General features: G+C 40.9%; 1 protein-coding gene across 1 annotated transcript in view; it reads left to right on the forward strand.

Moving 5' to 3' along the window:
• PKDCC (protein kinase domain containing, cytoplasmic) overlaps positions 1 to 15,664 on the forward strand; it is a 127,403-nt gene that overhangs the window by 52,997 nt on the left and 58,742 nt on the right. Inside the window, exons 3-4 of the mRNA XM_073673309.1 lie at positions 3,596 to 3,867; positions 8,968 to 9,047. Coding sequence (XP_073529410.1) covers positions 3,596 to 3,867; positions 8,968 to 9,047 — 352 coding nt within the window. The remainder of the gene's footprint in view (positions 1 to 3,595; positions 3,868 to 8,967; positions 9,048 to 15,664) is intronic.

A 15,664-nucleotide genomic window follows, 5' to 3' on the forward strand; every position in this document is an offset into this window, starting at 1 on the left:
CTTTTGTGCAGCCCAAAAAATTATTTCACCCAACAATTGAGTGTTTTGTTCATTCATTATGATAATTGTGCAGTATAAGTGACCCAGTGCTGGAATCAGGGTCTCTACCCTTACAATATGCTTAGATGAGGTAGTAAAAACCTGGAGGCATTGTCTATAAGAAAAGACTAGTTTAGTTTTGACCAAAGTTTTACATACTGTAGTAGCAACTGGAAATAGGAGTGTGTTGGTTTTGTGTTATTTCAAGTTATATTTATGAAGCTAACAGCGGCAGAATTCTAGCCTAATTTGCAGCAAAACACCGTCTTTCACGACTCGCACCATATTTATTATTTTATTATATTTAGTGTTTTAGACCCTTTGTACAACTTGTCAGACAAGGGATCATGACTTCGTCGAAAAGAGATGTGATTGACCAGGAAAGGGGCGTGATTTGTCAAACAGCATACATTTGATGCATTTTAAGATTGTCTACTTAAAATTGGCACTGTTTAAGCATTAGACAGCATTGACAAATAATCCCAAATGTGTTGGACACATGACGTTATCCTGTTTTCCCACAATGAATTACATTTTTATATTGTGCTTGCTTATGTGGCCTACAAATTATAAAACAGAACATAGTATTTAAAGGGTTATATCCAAAATACATAGAGGGGCTGAGAGGTGTGATATATAGAGGGGCTGAGAGGTGTGATATATAGAGGGGCTAAGAGGTGTCATGTACTACAGGATGTTAATGAGATGCTGAAAGAAGAGGTGTTCTGTAGAATGGGGCTGTATATAGAGGGACTGAGAGGAGAGATACTGCAAGATGGGGCTGTGTTTAGAGGGGTTGAGAGAAGTTATATTTATAACAATTTGAGGCAGTGTATAGATGGGGCTGAAAAGATTTATATATTGCAGAATGGGGCAGTGTATAGTGGAGCTGAAGGTAGTGATATAGTGCAGAATGAGGCTGTATATAGGGGGCTGAGATGAGTGATATACTACAGTATGGGGCTGTGTTTAGAGGAGTTGAGAGAAGTTTTATACAGTATAGCAAGTTGGGGTGTGTATAGATGGGACTGAAAAGATTAATATACTGCAGGATAGGGCAGAGTATAGTGGGTCTGAAAGTAGTGATATAGTGCAGAATAAAGCTGTATACAAGGGGTTGAGATGAGTGATATACCACAGCATGGGGCTGTAGATAAAAAGGCTGAAAGGAGTGATATACTGCAGCATATGTCTGTAAATAGAGGGGCTGAGAGGAGTGATAAACTGCAGAATGGGGCTATGTTAGAGGAGGTGAGATGATTTGGAGCTGTTTGCTGCCTGCTGCTGAGAGATCAGTGATGTGAAACTGTAAATGCTCTTCTGTTAATACATATTATAGAAGATTATCAATAGAACAGCATTTGCAGTTTCGCATCACACATTTCTCATCATCAAACTAAAAACACCACTTTGCACTGCATAGTAATTACAAATTCTACTGTGGAGAAGTGCAGGAGAGTTGAGCTCTGCTATAAACCAGCTAATAATTATGTAAAACCACACTGCAGCTACACACGCGGTCAAAATTATTGGTACCCCTTGTTTAATGAAAGAAAAACCCACAATGGTCACAGAAATAACTTGAATCTGACAAAAGTAATAATAAATTAAAAATCTATGAAAATGAACAAATGAAAGTCAGACATTGCTTTTCAACCCTGCTTCCACAGAATTTAAAAAAAAATTAAACTCATGAAATAGGCTTGGACAGAAATGATGGTACTCTTCTTAACTTAATATTTTGTTGAACAACCTTTTGAGGCAATCACTGCAATCAAACGAATCATGTAACTGTCAATGAGACTTCTGCACCTCTCGACAGGTATTTTGGCCCACTCCTCATGAGCAAGTTCTCTAGTTGTCTCGTGTTTGAAGGTTGCCTTTTCCAGACGGCATGTTTCAGCTCTTTCCAAAGATGCTCAATAGGATTTAGGTCAGGACTCATAGAAGGCCACTTCAGAATAGTCCAATGTTTTCCTCTTAACCATTCTTGGGTGTTTTTAGCTGTGTGTTTTGGGTCATTATCCTGTTGCAAGACCCATGACCTGCGACTGAGACCTAGCTTTCTGACACTGGGCAGCACATTTCTCTCTAGAATCTCTTGATAGTCTTGAGGTTTCATTGTACCCTGCATAGATTCTAGACACACTGTGCCAGATGCTGCAAAGCAGCACTAGAACATAGCAAAGCCTCTGCCATGTTTCACAGTAGGGACAGTGTTCTTTTCTTCATATGCTTCATTTTTCCGTCTGTGAACATAGAGCTGATGTGCCTTGCCAAAAACTTCCATTTCTGTCTCATCTGTCCATAGGACATTCTTCCAGAAGCTTTGTGGCTTGTCAACATGTAGTTTGGAAAATTCCAGTCTGCCTTTTTTATGATTTTTTTTCAACAATGGTGTCCTCCTTGGTCGTCTCCCATGAAGTCCACTTTGGGTCAAACAACGATGGATGGTGCGATCTGACACTGATGTTCCTTGAGCTTGAAGTTTACCTTTAATCTCTTTAGAAGATATCCTGGGCTCTTTTGTTACCATTCGTATTATCCATCTCTTTGATTTGTCATCAATTTTCCCCCTGCGGCCACGTCCAGGGAGGTTGGCTACAGTCCCATTGTTCTTAAATTTCTGAATAATATGTGCAACTGTAGTCACAGGAACATCAAGCTGCTTGGAGATGGTCTAATAACCTTTACCTTTTAACATGCTGGTCTATAATTTTCTTTCTAATCTCCTGAGACAACTCTTTCCTTTGCTTCTTCTGGTCCATGTTGACTGTGGTACACACCATGTCACCAAACAGCACAGTGAGTATCTGTAGCCCTATATACAGGCCCACTGACTGATTACAAGATTGTAGACACCTGTGATGCTAATTAGTGGACACAACTTGATTTAACATGTCCCTTTTGTCACATTATTTTCAGGGGTACCATCATTTCTGTCCAGGCCTATTTCATGAGTTTAATTTTTTTTAAATTCTGTGGAAGCAGTGTTGAAAAGCAATGTCTGACTTTCATTTGTTCATTTTCATAGATTTTTAATTTATTATTACTTTTGTCAGATTCAAGTTATTTCTGTGACCATTGTGGGTTTTTCTTTCATTAAACCAGATGAAAAACCCATTATCTTCTTCAATGTAGATTGAAGAAGATAAAATCAGTCAGGCAGGGATACAGGATCAGAGAGTGCATAGAATCACATGGTGTATTCTACACTTAGAATATCTTGATGATAAATCAGAGAGGTCGGGCTTGTCAGGAGCACACAGAAGAGGTGGATGGATCTGCAGCACTGAAGAGAAGCAAGGTGATGCTGGGAAATATATTTTTAGCGGATAAGAATAGGAGTGACCATTCTGTTATGTGAAGCTGGATGCACAGAGGGGCAGAAAGAGATGAAAAAATACACCAAGATACAATAAAGAAACATTATGTGGGGCTTAGTCTCTATACTAACAATAAGTACTGTATGCATTCACTGTGCTTTGTGAAAAATAATGTGATTGTGAGAATAAAGCTGTAATCCGGTTCCATTCCACAATGTTGTATATTGCAGATTTGCCTCAGCTTAGTACGACTGTTGCATTACCTCGCCCATTCCCCGCTTGGCTCCATAACATTGCTGGATTTCCGCCCTCGTCAGTTTGTGATAGTTGATGGTGAACTGAAAGTGACTGACTTAGATGATGCGAGCATGGAGGAGACACCGTGTACAAGCAATGAGGACTGCTTTATGGAATTCCCTGCCAGGAACTTTACACTTCAATGTTCTGTTGATGGCAAATGTCAAAACATGAATGAGAAGCGGAACCTCTACAACGCCTACAGGTACGACCACATGTATGGCCACAGCAAGATGACTTCAGGAAGGGATTGGCTGGGAATCTTGCCAGGAAACCCCCTGTATATCATGTGTCTTGTGTCTATGTGAACAATATTTCTTATTGTTGAATAGAAGTACAAATGAAGTGCATGTATATAATATACGATGTACCTGATATGCTCATCATAAAGAGTATAGCCCACTGTGGTAGAATGCTTAAATAAAGGAGTCTGCCATCTGAAAGATGGCCATTGCTACATCTGCATGGCACATGACATTTTTAGGTTAATGCAAGATAGACAGACAGATAGACAGATAGATAAATGGAATAGAGTTGCCCCCTAAAAAGCTCAAAATTAAAGAAGTTGTGCGGTACTTTTTTTTAAATTGCCCAATGTATTCAGCAGGTGGGCATTAGTAAATTTGTAAATACCTTGTGTTGCTGTTTCTGCCTGTGAGCGGCGCTATTGGTGGCCGCTCACAGGCATCACGTGACCCGCGCTGATATAAGTGAGGCATGACTCAGCGCTGGGGTCCCCGCGGTGGCTGCTGGGTTGTGGGGGGGTTATTCCCCGCGTCACACCCAGCATACACTGCGTGCTTTCCCAATGAATGGGGAGAGGGAGAGTGAGCGGTGGATGCCGAGTGTGACGCAGAGGAATAACCCCACCCACAACCCAGCAGCCACCGGTGGAACGCGGAAGAGGGACCCTCGGCTGCAGCCTGGACTTGTCGTGACGTCAGCGGATGTCAGAGCCGGCTGCAGCCGGGGGTCACGTGATGCCTGTGAGCGGCCAGTGATAGCGCCGCTCACAGACAGTATCTGCAGCACAAGGTATTTACAGAGAAACTTATGCCCAATGCTGAATACATTGGGCAACTTTAAAAAAGTATCAGACAACCCCTTTAAGGAAATGGTGTATAGGAATCTTCTGCACAACTGATAGATAAATTACTAGATAGATATGAGTCAGAAAAAATAGATATAAGGTATGGCATGCACCATTTTTTTTAAACATATGTAACTAAAGTCAATCTGACGAAATTCAAATTTGCCAAATTTTTAGATTTTGCTGGAAAATTCGAAGTGATTTGAATTGAATGTTTCCTATCATGCTCCGGGGTCTATCCATTCCCCAGAAGCATAATAAAAGTAAGATATAAAAATAATAAAATAAGACTCATACACACCTCACCACTCACCTGTCCGTGGTCTCCGCTACTCCCTGCCTACTGTTCAGTTCTCCACACATTTGCAGCCCCATATTCACTCTAGACCAGGATTTTTGGCCATGAGCAGGCTCCATCCATCTGCAGTGAGCTCGCAGGCCCCAGAGTTTACTGCACATGCTCCATGAAGTCCAGGCCTATGGTGAACACTGGAATAAAGATGTGGAGAACCACACAGTGGACAGGGAGCAATGGGGGTGGCCAGAGAGGAGAGCAATGAGGTGAATACCATATATATTTTTTTCTTTTTAAGTTTAAAAAACCTCATACTCACAGCTCTTTGCCCATTGTCCAGTTCTTCGCACCTCTGTCACGCCGCATCTCAAGTCCAGTGTAAGCTCTAAGCTGGGAATTCCAACCTTGAGCAGGCCCTGGATGTCAATGCACATGGGCAGTGATCCTGTGAGGTTTGCTCGCGGCCACAGGTCTCGGCCTAGAATGAACGCTAAGCTGGGGCTCCCGGAGGTCACTCCACAGCCGGCCTCCCTTTTTGCTGAATAATAAAAAGTATGCATTCTCCAGAATTCAGATTTTTGTAAAATTGAGTAGAATTCCACTAGAATAAATTCACTTATCTCTACTTTTGACAATTTTTTATTGTTTTCTACCTTATCCAACAGTTTCTTATTTTGTTGGTCAAAGTGGGCACCGTGAAGTGGTCCAGGTATTTTTTGACGCATGTATTTTTAAAAAGTTGCAAAAAGAAATTGCAGAATCATTTCAGTAGGGGGGTTTCTTAAAAAAATAGAATAATTTAAAGATGTGTCAATATTTAACAAAAATCTTGCAACATTTTGTAAATTTGAACTTTGATAATAACTGTACATAATCTCCATTAAATATATGGATAATAAGAAACAAGATAGATAGATAGATGGATGGATGGATGGATGGATAGATAGATAGATAATTAATAGATATTTTTACTTTTTTAGTGGTTAATGTGTGATCATGAAACAGATTTTTACAATGCAGTTTAGATTTTTTTCTCTTTTCTTCTTTGTATTCTAGATTTAGAGGACATTTCGAATCCGCTGTTGACCTTACATATTTTAGTTCATGATTAACACATGACCCGGTGAACTTTCCTTTACTTGTCCTTTTAATCTGCTGTGTTTTCTCAATCCCCTTTGAACTTACAGAAGCCGTCCTTGTTGCGGCTAAATCAGTGTTCCTAAGTCAGAGGATTGTGGCCAGAATCCTCTCTCTTGCTTTCAACAGACAGTGAGCGTGTGATGATTTATGACACTTTGCATTAAGACAAGGTTGATGATTTCAACAAACTAAAAGGCCCTGATGAAAATGAACTGCAGTAAATGGACTTCTTGTGGAAACTCTTTATTCATCGCAACCCAACCGCTAGTAAACAGATTATAGGGGTACTTGGCAAGTCATGGCATATCAAAACTCTGGCCCAACTCATAAACTTTCTTTCAAAGGGATACGAGGCTAGAGGCAACAATAGGCCGAGGCTTTCATTTAAAAGCACTGGGAGACCTATAACAAAAACAAAGTAAAAAAGTTTTTGGAACTCTTAGTAATAAATGATATTCACTTTGTAAACACTCCTAAATAATAATGGAAAAGTGACCCGTGATGGGTAAAATAACTTTGTAACTTTTGTACAGTATTTGCTTAAGTATACAAAAATATGCTACAAAATACAGATGAAAATACTCAAAAATTAAAGAAATGCTTGAAAAGGAATTCCATAATGTGGTTTTATTATCACCAAGATTTTCTATTAGTTAGTGACTACAAAGAATGTCTTTGGAGGACCCGACATCTCTGTGCATCTATGTATGTTTCAGGAGCTCCGCCATGTTACCTTCATGCATCTCACTGTTCTAAGTGTGGCAGATAAAGGGGTTATCTGGGACTATTTTTTTTTTTTACTAAGGGCCTAAGAACTAACAGACATGTAATTGTTACCTATCTGTCTGTTGTGCCCCCATACCGATCCTGCCAGTGATGTCACATCGACAGAGCAGCGTCTTCTCTTCCGTTCTGCTCTGTTGACAAGATGTGAATGCCAACGTCATACTGATTGACAGCCGGCTCCCCACTGCCTAACTGCAGGGAGCCGACTGTCCATTAGCATGATGCCGGCAATCACGCCCCATCAACAGAGCAGCCTAGAAGAACAAGAGCTGCTCTGTTGATGTGGAGCAGCTGAATTGCCAGCAGGAGTGGTCAATGACATAGGCAGGTAGTTAGTAACTACCTACCTGCTCGTTTTTAGACCCATAGTAAAAATAAATAGTCCCCCTTAAATTGACTGCAGCAGGAGCCTCTCCCCTTTTTCCTGTCTACAGTAGGACAAAGCTAACCATAGTGTATATAAGGACAATTTACATACAAGTAGCTGATTTCTGCCAATTGTTACTGTAAGTGTTCATGTGGGACCCATTATTTTTTAAGGAGGACTATGTGGGGTCCATTATCCTGTATGGAGGACCATGTGGGGCCATTATACTGTATGGAGGACTATGTGGGGCCCATTATTCTGTATGGAGGACTATGTGGGGCCCATTATTCTGTATGGAGGACCATGTGGGGCCATTATACTGTATGGAGGGCTGTGTGGGGCCCATTATTCTGTATGGAGGACTATGTGGGGCCCATTATTCTGTATGGAGAACTATGTGGGGTCCATTATTCTTTATGGAGGACCATGTGGGGCCATTATACTGTATGGAGGGCTGTGTGGGGCCCATTATTCTGTATGGAGGACTATGTGGGGCCCATTATTCTGTATGGAGGACTATGTGGGGCCCATTATTCTGTATGGAGCACTATGTGGAGCCCATTATTCTGTATGGAGGACTATGTGGGGCCCATTATTCTGTATGGAGGGCTATGTGGGGCCATTATACTGTATGGAGGACTATGTGGGGCTCATTATACTGTATGGAGGACCATGTGGGGCCATTATACTGTATGGAGGGCTGTGTGGGGCCCATTATTCTGTATGGAGGACTATGTGGGGCCCATTATTCTGTATGGAGGATTTTGTGGAGCCCATTATCCTGTATACTGGTTGGCCCGCGACTTTGCCCAAGTTTTTCATTTTGGCCTTCTGTGTGTTTGAGTTTGACATCTCTTCCTTAAGTCCCATTTTCCAGGGCTTCAGACTTATACTCTGATGGAGCCACTGACGTGAGAGTAAAACGCAAAATGCACCCAGTCCTGTGCTAAAACAACTCATAACTAAAACCTTGCGAAAAATGTAAAACAAACAAAAAGTAGTCAAAATCAAGTAAAGTTACCTAAAAAAAAAGGTGTAAATTAAATAATGAATAAGGCGTAAATTAAAAAAATCGCTATTAACACCATTCATACTCCAGAAAAAAAGCACTGATAAATTGACCCCCAAATCTTTTTTTTTTTTCAGTAAACGCATACATTTTGGTCTCTTGTTCTCTGATTTATATGTGTTTTACTTGTGTGTTTATAATTTCCATATCCTTTTCCAAGATTTCTGGTCACAGCAGCTACAAACACCGTAGTCGTGGAAAACACCCAAAAAAGTAAACGTCTTCCATTGGTGATCCAAGCGCCATAAATTTTCTCCAAGTACCAGACATCCCTACAAATAGCCACAATCCTCTAAGCTCCAGAGCGAGCTGCTGTGTTAATGGGGCCTTCACAGGTGATTACAAGGCAGCTTTGTGTCCAGCCGGCCCTGGTTTTGCTCTGCTGGGTTTCGGTCACTCGTGTATTTCTTTTCTCGTTATGATATAGGACTATGTTTCCTGGAGAGTTTAGCCATTTACTGCTTGTTGGAATTTTATCGTGAACGCTTTAACTGTAAGTTGTAAACCTGCATGAAATATATTATATTAATAAATGTGGATTTTTATTTATTTTTTTAGGTTTTTCTTCACTTACCTCCTTCCTCACAGTGCACCATCTTCTCTCAGGCCTTTGCTGGATGCGATAGTGAATGCAACAGGTAGGTGTTGGACAGAGATGTAAGCTCTGTAACATTTTAATAGGGCTCCGTCCACATATTAGGTGGCATTTATAATACTGGGGTCTTCTTATGTAGCCGAGGGGTCTTTGGTCTCCATCTTACTACAAGACTTGGATGCAACAGCAACCTCGCAACTCCTTATAGCAAAGCCCCGAAGCAGTAATAAGATGTAGCCCTCTTTATTATGCCAAGTGCAGAGTGGTATAGAGCATGATACATCGTGAGTAGGGATGAGCGGGCTCATGGATGTTCGGGTTCGTCCGGTGTGGGTAGCAGAGCACTACCCGAACTTGAAACTGAACCCAATAGAAGTCAATGGGGACCTGAACTTTGGTGCTATAAAAGGTCTCTTTCCTCATCTGAACTCCGAATACTGAAGCAGATTTCTGAAGTCCATGTTCAGAGTTCAGCACCCCTAGTGTCCGATACAAACCCCGAACTTTACAGTTTGGGATCGCTCATCGAGCTGTACAAATGTGAGGTTAATAATGCTTCCATCATGGGGGGTCTAACATCTAAAACCTCTACGGACACAGTGCCAACCATGTGCACGTGGAGGTGCCTACTCCCATCTGTATGAAAGAAGCCGCCCCATCTATGTGAATGACTATGGCCCCAGTTCTGTGACTTCTTGTCTCTGCTGATCACCGGGGTCGGACAATGAGATTACACATTGGTGGTCTACTATAAAGCGGATCTGCCACAAAACAAACTGTAAAAACAAGAAACTTTGCAATTTACCTTTTATTAAAAATCCTCTCTGTTCTCAACAGCAATTTTTATATCTATTGTGTACTGCTCAGTCGGCCACCTCTGCAGTCTATCAGAGGTGGACAGTTTCCTATAAACATCCATAACCATATCCATCCAGCTTCAATGCCCCCTGCACTCCTCTGATGCTGCAGAGGCCTCTACTTTAAGCATGAGAGAGCGCACAGTTCCAGCCAGGGGCTCAGCCCTCCCCCTTGTCCGACCTGTCAGCCATCAGGAACGCATCGCCCCCTGGAAACATGAAGCCAAGAGGCAAGAAAGTGAAGCGCTCCTGAGTAGAGATGAGCGTTGTTCTACTCGAACTGTTCACCAATCTCAAATTCGAGCTGTTTTGGGCGGTGTTCGAGCCGTTCGGCGAACACGAATGATTTGAGAAAAATTCGGCTGTTCGAGGTTATGTTCGATAACTGTTCGTGCACCAAAATCATAACTGGATTTTTTCTCAGTAATGATGAAAATTAATGTTAATACGCAGTTTGAGTGTACAGCGGGGTGGGGGGAGGGGCAGGGGATGGATCTCTGCAGGAATAATGAAGATCTCCATTTTTTTTTCTCTTTCCCGCATTTGCAGTGGGGAGATGCAGTCTGTCAGCCTATCAGCAGCGCACACACGGAGCAAACTGCTGTTTTTCACACAAGCAAGGGCATGTGTCATTGGCAGTGTATGTCACATGTCCTTGCCCTATAAGACCAAGCCATTTTCCCCGTCGCCACCATTTTCTCACTGCTGCAGCTGCGTGTTAGATGGCACCGCTGTTGCTGTGTGCGCTATACCTTGTTAATTTCAAGCCAATTTTCACACAAATCTACAGATAGCTTGGGAGTAGGGAATAGTTGTGATTGCAGTCCTCTTAAGGACTAGGTTACAGCATTTCCTACGACTTTTATCAGGCAGGTCTGTGCTCTTAAATAGATAGATTGTGGGAGTAAAGACTAATTGTAATTGCAGTCCTTTTCAGGACTAGGTTACATCAGTTCCTATCAGTTTTTGCCAGGCAGGTCTGTGCCAGTGCTGTGCAAGTTTTTTTCACAGCATTTGGCTGAATCTAGCAAAGCTAATCCTTTTTGGCCTGTTGCAGAGTGTGTTAGTCAGTGGAGTAGCCTATCTGTGTTGCAAGATATACCACCTGTGTATAGAATACCAATTTTTTTACTGCACCTAGTGAAGTAAAATCTTTTGGGCATAGCATCATTCTATTAGTCCATCTATACTGACCTCCATCAGGTTGCAAATTGAATATAATTTTTTTCTGCATCTAGCTCTGAAAAAATATTTGGGCTTCTAGCAGTGTGTGGGACTTGTTCTATTAGTCCATCTATACTGACCTCCATCAGGTTGCAAACTGAATATAATTTTTTTCTGCATCTAGCTCTGAAAAAATTTTGGCCTTCTAGCAGTGTGTGGGACTTTATTAGTCCATCTATACTGACCTCCATCAGGTTGCAAATTAAAAATAATTTTTATCTGCATCTAGATCTGAAAAAATATTTGGCCTTCTAGCAGTGTGTGGGACTTTCTCTATTAGTCCATCTATACTGACCTCCATCAGGTTGCAAATTAAAAATAATTTTTATCTGCATCTACCTCTGAAAAAATATTTGGGCTTCTAGCTGTGTGTGGGACTTGTTCTATTAGTCCATCTATACTGACCTCCATCAGGTTGCAAACTGAATATAATTTTTTTCTGCATCTAGCTCTGAAAAAATATTTGGCCTTTTAGCAGTGTGTGGGACTTTCTCTATTAATCCATCTATACTGACCTCCATCAGGTTGCAAACTGAATATATTTTTTGTCTGCATCTAGCTCTGAAAAAATTTTGGCCTTCTAGCAGTGTGTGGGACTTTATTAGTCCATCTATACAGACCTCAATCAGGTTGCAAACTGAACATAATTTTTTTCTTCATCTAGCTCTGAAAAAATAGTTGGCCTTCTAGCAGTGTGTGGGACTTTCTCTATTAGTCCATCTATACTGACCTCCATCAGGTTGCAAATTAAAAATAATTTTTATCTGCATCTACCTCTGAAAAAATATTTGGGCTTCTAGCTGTGTGTGGGACTTGTTCTATTAGTCCATCTATACTGACCTCCATCAGGTTGCAAACTGAATATAATTTTTTTCTGCATCTAGCTCTGAAAAAAATATTTGGCCTTCTAGTAGTGTGTGGGACTTTCTCTATTAGTCCATCTATACTGACCTCCATCAGGTTGCAAATTAAAAATAATTTTTATCTGCATCTAGCTCTGAAAAAATATTTTGCCTTCTAGCAGTGTGTGGGAGTTTCTCTATTAGTCCATCTATACTGACCTCCATCAGGTTGCAAACTAAAAATAATTTTTATCTGCATCTACCTCTGAAAAAATATTTGGGCTTCTAGCTGTGTGTGGGACTTGTTCTATTAGTCCATCTATACTGACCTCCATCAGGTTGCAAACTGAATATAATTTTTTTCTGCATCTAGCTCTGAAAAAATATTTGGCCTTCTAGCAGTGTGTGGGACTTTCTCTATAAGTCCATCTATACTGACCTCCATCAGGTTGCAAATTAAAAATAATCTTTATCTGCATCTAGCTCTGAAAAAATATTTGGCCTTCTAGCAGTGTGTGGGACTTTCTCTATTAGTCCATCTATACTGACCTCCATCAGGTTGCAAATTAAAAATAATTTTTATCTGCATCTAGCTCTGAAAAAATATTTGGCCTTCTAGCAGTGTGTGGGACTTCCTCTATTAGTCCATCTATACTGACCTCCATCAGGTTGCAAATTAAAAATAATTTTTATCTGCATCTACCTCTGAAAAAATATTTGGGCTTCTAGCTGTGTGTGGGACTTGTTCTATTAGTCCATCTATACTGACCTCCATCAGGTTGCAAACTGAATATAATTTTTTTCTGCATCTAGCTCTGAAAAAATATTTGGCCTTCTAGCAGTGTGTGGGACTTTCTCTATTAGTCCATCTATACTGACCTCCATCAGGTTGCAAATTAAAAATAATTTTTTTTCTGCATCTACCTCTGAAAAAATATTGGGCTTCTAGCTGTGTGTGGGACTTGTTCTATTAATCCATCTATACAGACCTCCATCAGGTTGCAAACTGAATATAATTTTTTTCTGCATCTACCTCTGAAAAAATATTTGGGCTTCTAGCTGTGTGTGGGACTTGTTCTATTAGTCCATCTATACTGACCTCCATCAGGTTGCAAACTGAATATAATTTTTTTCTGCATCTAGCTCTGAAAAAATATTTGGCCTTCTAGCAGTGTGTGGGACTTGTTCTATTAGTCCACCTATACTGACCTCCATCAGGTTGCAAATTCAAAATAATTTTTTGTCTGCATCTAGCTCTGAAAAAATATTTGGCCTTCTAGCAGTGTGTGGGACTTTCTCTATTAGTCCATCTATACTGACCTCCATCAGGTTGCAAACTGAATATATTTTTTTTCTGCATCTACCTCTGAAAAAATATTTGGGCTTCTAGCTGTGTGTGGGACTTGTTCTATTAGTCCATCTATACTGACCTCCATCAGGTTGCAAACTGAATATAATTTTTTTCTGCATCTAGCTCTGAAAAAATATTTGGCCTTCTAGCAGTGTGTGGGACTTTCTCTATAAGTCCATCTATACTGACCTCCATCAGGTTGCAAATTAAAAATAATTTTTATCTGCATCTAGCTCTGAAAAAATATTTGGCCTTCTAGCAGTGTGTGGGACTTTCTCTATTAGTCCATCTATACTGACCTCCATCAGGTTGCAAATTAAAAATAATTTTTATCTGCATCTAGCTCTGAAAAAATATTTGGCCTTCTAGCAGTGTGTGGGACTTCCTCTATTAGTCCATCTATACTGACCTCCATCAGGTTGCAAATTAAAAATAATTTTTATCTGCATCTACCTCTGAAAAAATATTTGGGCTTCTAGCTGTGTGTGGGACTTGTTCTATTAGTCCATCTATACTGACCTCCATCAGGTTGCAAACTGAATATAATTTTTTTCTGCATCTAGCTCTGAAAAAATATTTGGCCTTCTAGCAGTGTGTGGGACTTTCTCTATTAGTCCATCTATACTGACCTCCATCAGGTTGCAAATTAAAAATAATTTTTTTTCTGCATCTACCTCTGAAAAAATATTGGGCTTCTAGCTGTGTGTGGGACTTGTTCTATTAATCCATCTATACAGACCTCCATCAGGTTGCAAACTGAATATAATTTTTTTCTGCATCTACCTCTGAAAAAATATTTGGGCTTCTAGCTGTGTGTGGGACTTGTTCTATTAGTCCATCTATACTGACCTCCATCAGGTTGCAAACTGAATATAATTTTTTTCTGCATCTAGCTCTGAAAAAATATTTGGCCTTCTAGCAGTGTGTGGGACTTGTTCTATTAGTCCACCTATACTGACCTCCATCAGGTTGCAAATTCAAAATAATTTTTTGTCTGCATCTAGCTCTGAAAAAATATTTGGCCTTCTAGCAGTGTGTGGGACTTTCTCTATTAGTCCATCTATACTGACCTCCATCAGGTTGCAAACTGAATATATTTTTTTTCTGCATCTACCTCTGAAAAAATATTTGGGCTTCTAGCTGTGTGTGGGACTTGTTCTATTAGTCCATCTATACTGACCTCCATCAGGTTGCAAATCGAATATAATTTTTTTCTCCATCTAACCCAGCCAATAGTTTTGGCCTAATACCACAGTTTGGCCACTCAACTCTGCTCGGTTCCCATCCATTGTTTTTTTGTGCAAACAACTCCAGAGTTGTGAATTAGTTAACCACCAAAATGAGTGGAAAAAGGCCTGCTGCTGGTGGAAAGGGGAATAGGCGTGTTGGGAAGGGGAAAAAAGGTTGTGTCCATGGGGTAGGTGTTAAAGCAACAGTAACATCTGCAGAAGAAAGACCATCTTCCAGCCAAACTAAAATGTCTACTTCTTTTAGCGGACAATGTGATAAGATCCCTTTCTTACGGCCACGCCAATCGCTACAAATTCCAGATGAGGCACAAAAACAGCAGGTGCTTCAACGGATATCAAGTGCTCCTTTAAGTGGGCTCTCCTCCACATCAACTTCAACATCACAAATACTCCAGTCCTCAAAGGTGTCACCCCAATCGCACTTGCTTCCTCACAGCTCTCAAATCTCCAGCTGCCCGTCTGAGTATGAGGTAGAACAGATGGTTGAGTCTGCAGAGCTGTTTACTCATACTATAGCCTGGGAATCAGAGGTCGACTCCAGCGCTTCTGTGAATCCAGACGAGGAAATGATCTGCACTGATGCCCAGAATCTTTATGAGTCGGATCCAGGACCAGACGCAGAAGGTTCTGACCATAATGTAGACCCTCATTCCCAAACTGTAACTCCTGTTGGTGGAGACAATGAGGAAGACGATGATGAGACTCAAATACCTGATTGGAGCGACAACTTTAGTTTTTTGTCAGTGCAGGAACTGGTTGGCTCTGAGGACGACGTGTGTGATAACGCACAGGGTGATGATGATGAGGTTGGAGATCCCACTTACTGTCAAACCACAGTCAGCCAAGAGATGAGGTCAGCAGAAGAGGTGGGGGAAGATGCTAGTGACGACGAGGTCAGGTTGCGCCTTCCTGTACAGAGACGTAGTACTGGAAGCACGTCAACAACTGCATCCTCAAACACAACTCTGCCTCTCACCACAAGTCGTGGTGGCTCTTCAGGTCGCATGGGTGCTAAGCCTTGCATAGCCTGGGCATTTTTTCAGATCGATAAAGATGACCCAACTCGTGTTATCTGTAACATTTGTCAGCAAAAGCTAAGTAGAGGCCAAAAAATACATAGTTTGAGTACTTCATGC

This window comes from Phyllobates terribilis, unplaced genomic scaffold (assembly GCF_046119375.1).
Source record: "Phyllobates terribilis strain yellow unplaced genomic scaffold, ASM4611937v1 Scaffold_3__8_contigs__length_932513732, whole genome shotgun sequence".
Lineage (NCBI taxonomy): Eukaryota > Metazoa > Chordata > Amphibia > Anura > Dendrobatidae > Phyllobates > Phyllobates terribilis.